We start from the raw sequence: 5,121 nt of genomic DNA on the forward strand, positions 1-5,121 counted from the left end.
TCGCCTATATTTTTCCTTATTTTCTTCTTTGTATTTAAATTTAGTTTTTTTCGTGGGGCTCATGTTCCAAAATAGCATTTAAATGAATACTTTTAATATAAAATTTTATGATTTTTTTTTTTTTCGAATTTTGTACTCTGTTTTTATTGTATACATGCTTAACTAAGAAATATTGGAAGAAATCATTTTTAAGGCTGTGTTTGGTTTCCAAAAACAAAATTTTCAAATTACTTTTTAAAATTCATAACCAAACACATAACTCAAAATTACTCAAAACTCAATTAAAAAATTAATCTCAAAACTCATAACTAAACACACAACTCAAAACTCAATTCAAAACTTTTTTAATGATATAGTGTTGAAAATAGTTAGTGATGAGATTGTTTAATTATTTTTATAAAAAATTTAAAAAAAATAATTTCTATATTTAAAAAATATCTAAAACAAATATATATATATATTCAAATAACAGGTTTCAATTGCACAAAAACAAACAAATAAATAAAAATTGCACCGGCCGGACGTCTGAGAGGATGTCCGAGTGAACGACTGAATAGACCCAAACCGCTCTTTTTAAAATTTAAAATTCATAAGCAAACAAATTTTCCCTTTTCAAAACTCAACTTACAATTCCACACTAAAATCACAACTTCAAAAAGAGAATCACAATTCCAAAACTAAACCAAACGCAGCCTAAAAAATTTTTATTCTAGTTTTTACTCCAAAACACAGAGATATTGAACCCATGTATAAAAATAATGTTTGTGAACATTTTCATTTTTTTTAATTTATTTATTGCAAAGCTGTTTGGTAGATTGAGATTTTGAAAAATCAAAACAAGTTCTAAATTCAAAAGCTAGATAACTTTCATGCAAAACACACCTTGTTCAAAATTTTATTAATTACTTGTTTTTCCGAATGTTCATTAACAAAATAAGCAAATTTTACAAGCATACACAAACAGGATTATATCAGAGCAATGAGGTCTCTAAATTAAACACTATGCATTCCTTCAATGTCCTCTTCAATTTGAATAACTTGAGAGCTTCCACACTTAATAGGGAACAGGTAGCCTGTGAGTTTCAGGGCCTGCCACCATATCATCCCAGAGCAGATCCGAAAGCGCCATTGTCAGTTCTCCCACTTTTCCTGTTACAAGTAACAAGAACACATAAGTAGGAATTAGATGTTACCTATAGTCAACTTGTGATCAAAGAAATACAGATTGTTGGCATACCACTTAAGATGCAGACGATGTCCATAATGGATTTATAAAACAATGTAGGACACCTCGATTAAAGCTTGATCGAGATCTGCTCTAAAGGTAAAAAGGCCAAGTTTTAACTACTTACTGCTAGGCTCAATTCGGTTGTTTACGATCCTAGTCACAAACCCGTGAGAGTAGTTGTTAGGTGGGGTCATAGAAGACAATACTTCTAGGTGAGAGCTAAGCCAGACAACTGACACGGGCTCTAGTCCACTATCATGTGGTCACAACCCAAACAGGAGATAATGTACCAAAAATAATGCGTGTAAGAACTGGCAATTTTGAATTTCTTAGGCAACTAATCTGGACAGCTCATGTTGAACCATATCCAACAAGCCAACCTGTCCTAGTTGGAAAATTGAGATTGTTTTACAACCACAACCTCATACCATGGAAGAAAAGGTTAATCAACCGTTCAATGGTTTTTAGTCCACATTGAATGTTTGCCGTGTCAAGACTCAAAATTAAGGGGCATCCAAATCAAAGGCCTAATTCACTTCAAAGTCAAATTAAGAATATGAGAACTGAAGGTTAGTTGGTTTACCATCTCCAATGGGATTGTCATCCCACATGATAATAGGCAATATAGGAAGCGTGCTTCCAACGTACATCATTTCAGCCGCGTTTTTCGCTTCACCCACTGTAAGATTACCAGTTTTCACACTTTTCAAACGCCCTTGCTCAACCAATTTGGTTGCTAGTTCAAGAAGCCTCAAGGCTGTGCACCCACCAAGGATCTTATCAAAGAGAGGCAAAATGAGCTCCTTGTCATGGGTTATAAAAGCCACATTCATATTTGGACCCTCTGCAATAAAACCTTCGTCATCAACCCAGATGGACGCAAATGTTCCCTTCTCTTCGGCTTCCATTTTGGAAAGGACATTCGGAAGGTAATTTACATTCTTCATGGTGGCAAATTGAGGTTGCTTCATTGGGATATTGGAAGTTATCACCTTCACACCTTCTTTGCATTGCAAAAAATCTTCCTTGATTGCTATTGCATAGAATGCAGGAGTTGGGCATCCTCCTGGCGTGAGTAAGAAATCACCAGGACCTGCGGTCAGCCAGTATCTTAGAGTTCCTTTCCTGCACTGTGATGTGGCTGCAAGTTGAATGAGAATGGTTCGGAGAGTTGATCGAGGGAAGGGGGATGGAATCTTTGCATTTGATGCTGATCTGAGGAAACGGTCCAGGTGGACATCCAGCTCATACAGGTGTCTGTGGGAAACAACTAATTCAATACCAATAATACTTGCTTATGCAAAAGCAGATTGAAAAGAGAATTAATAATAATGGAAACGAAATATATATATATATAGGGACAATGGAAAATGCAAGCTTAAAATACTGTTAAGCAAGTTCTAGAATATAACTGTAACAGCCGTCAATGTTAAATTTTACATCTCAAATTTATGCATCATTGGTCGGGCAAACTAACCAACCAACCTCAAACATAAATGAACCAAAAGAAAATTAATGTTCTAGATTAGAGGTCATAGAGCTAAAAAGCATCAATACAATTTTGTCAAAATTGTGATTCATCTATTTACAGTGGATCAGTGGATCAGGATTTTCTTCTCAAATATTGTCATAGGTTTTTGAGCTATATGCATAAACCTTAAAAAGAGTATGGTTTAATCTGAAGCAGAAAAAATGTTATCATTATATATGCCAAAGGGAATTACTGTGCCCACCCATCAAGGATGATAGCTGTATCGAACACACCGTGTCCTCTATGAACCATATGATCATCCACTGGAATAACCATCATTGCTGGATCAAGAATAATTCCACCAAAAATACTAGAATACATTGCTGGGTATGGTTGCTCTTTCCCTGAATTCCACTTCCCATGCAGCTTTTCAAGCAACTGATATACGAAGAAAAATAAAATGAAGAAGAAAGTTTAGTACCATGGACTTTAATTGACACAAATTATATATCCAGCAACAATTCAAAGTTTATTCATGTTTACCCAGCAATCAATAACACTGAAAACAACTACAAATCATATTTATTTTACCAAAAAACAAATATATATATTACTGTGAGGGTTCAATTGAAATTTCTTTAATGTTACTCCTTTATCAGTGAATAAAAAATTGAAGTGCCGTTTTGCAATTATCTTCCTCCTACCATCATTGTCACCATTGGTATCGTCGCCTTTTCTTGTCATTTTCCGACATTCCATTCCCACCTCCACAACCACTCAAATATAATAATGCTATTCAAAAATGAATTATTGCCCAAATCCCACAATTTGAGTTCATGACATTTTTTTAACATTTCTTAGTGCCTTGATGAAAATTTAAAAAAATTGCACCTAGTTTACTCTCCATTCCATAGGGGATTGGGGTAAATTGGGTACAGACTGTCTTATTATTTGTACAAGGTGACTATCCTCATGTTCAAACCCATGGCAGAGTTTTAGCCATTGAATCATATGATTCTTTGGTATTTCTGATGAAAAAAAAATGGTAGATTACATCATTCTTCCCTCTAATCTAAGTAAAATTTCACTTTGATCCTGTATTTCAATTTCATCAATTTAAACATAACATTTTTAATTCTGTTTCAGTGTGATCACTCTGTCAATTGCTGTTAATATTTTAGCCATAAAGAAAATACATGCAAAACTAGATTAACCAAGGTTAAATTTGAAATAAACTGTAAGAACACTTGTTTTTTCTTATGTGAGAACTGCGAAAACTTCAACTGAGAGAGTATGACATTGAATTAAAGTGTTGAATTTGAATTGATGAAATTAAAATTATGGAACCTTTCTCAAACTAAAGGGATTAATAGTGTAATTCACCCAAAATAAAAATTGGCAAGGTAGAACAAACACTGGTCTATTCCGCCAAATTCATATAATTTCATCAATATAATAATTTTTTAAACTACAGTTAATAAAAAATAAAATGAAGCAATTCAATAAAAAAAAATGATCGAATTGTCGTGATTCACTTGAAAGTAAGAAATTCAAAACCAAGAATCCACATACGGTGAGAGGCTAAGCAAATAAAAAAATCCAAGCACAGTGAAAGCGAAGGCTTGAGGAATCGAACCTCTGATGATGAAGAGAACACGTGAACTCTGAAGTCTTCGCCATTGTTAACATCTAGTGTAACCACAAAAACCAATATGAAACGCTGACCTCTCTAATTACTTGCAAAAGTGTATATCAGCAATTTGTGTAAAAGAGTAGATAAGAAAATAAAATCGGAGTAATAAGAAAGCACCTGAATTCAGATCGGAAGAAGAGTGGTTTGTTGCCATGTTGCAGCAGAAAGAAATCAAAGTAGCGAGAGAGAGAGAGAGAGAGAGAGAGAGAGATAAAAACGGTGTCTTGATTTGGTTATATATATAAAAACATCTAATTATGTTTGTAGGATGAGAAAGGAATCAACATTTGTTTGAAGAGAGAGAGAGAGAGAGAGCTCTAATGAATAAGACGAAAACCAAGCTCCTACTCCTGTCTGGCCCTCTGTTTTTTTTTTCCTTCATGCCAAACACCATGGGGGAAAAAGAAAGTGGAAAAGGAAAAAGTGGTTATGATTGGTTTAGTTTTCATAATTTATTTTGAAAAAAAAATAATTCAAATAATTAAAAAGTTAATTTGATAAACAAAATTTTAAAAATAATTATCATTTTTTATTTAATTTTATCTTTTGAGAGGGTATAAATAATTTTTAAAAATTTAAAAATATTTTTGTGATATTTATTTTGGTGAGATTAGTTTATATTTTAAATATATATATATATATATGAAAATAGTTTTAAAAAAACAAACTAAACACTTCACATCATCTAATTTATTATTAATTAATAATATCACGTCATCGATATCGCCG

At 32.9% G+C, this 5,121-nt stretch overlaps 1 protein-coding gene across 1 annotated transcript; it reads right to left on the reverse strand.

Moving 5' to 3' along the window:
- Positions 1–865: 865 nt before the first annotated feature.
- LOC114319501 (D-amino-acid transaminase, chloroplastic) lies at positions 866–4,823 on the reverse strand. Its single transcript, XM_082884204.1, has 5 exons — positions 4,510–4,823; positions 4,336–4,388; positions 2,962–3,137; positions 1,812–2,485; positions 866–1,149 (listed from the first exon to the last, which is right to left on the reverse strand). The coding sequence occupies exons 1-5, from the start codon at positions 4,544–4,546 to the stop codon at positions 1,055–1,057; spliced, it is 1,035 nt and encodes a 344-aa protein (XP_082740330.1). The 5' UTR covers positions 4,547–4,823; the 3' UTR covers positions 866–1,054.
- Between the last annotated feature and the right edge of the window lie 298 nt (positions 4,824–5,121).

The sequence above is a fragment of the Camellia sinensis genome, chromosome 8, assembly GCF_055761805.1.
Source record: "Camellia sinensis isolate YWXY chromosome 8, ASM5576180v1, whole genome shotgun sequence".
In the NCBI taxonomy this organism is placed as follows: Eukaryota; Viridiplantae; Streptophyta; class Magnoliopsida; order Ericales; family Theaceae; genus Camellia; species Camellia sinensis.

Excerpts from the sequence above, each read along its gene's own strand:
- LOC114319501 (XM_082884204.1), bottom strand. The coding sequence starts at position 4,546 with ATGGCAACAAACCACTCTTCTTCCGATCTGAATTCAG. Across the intron at positions 3,138-4,335 it reads TGTTCTCTTCATCATCAGAG|TTGCTTGAAAAGCTGCATGG; the intron begins GTTCGATTCCTC and ends TTCGTATATCAG. Across the intron at positions 2,486-2,961 it reads ACAGCTATCATCCTTGATGG|ACACCTGTATGAGCTGGATG; the intron begins GTGGGCACAGTA and ends TGTTTCCCACAG.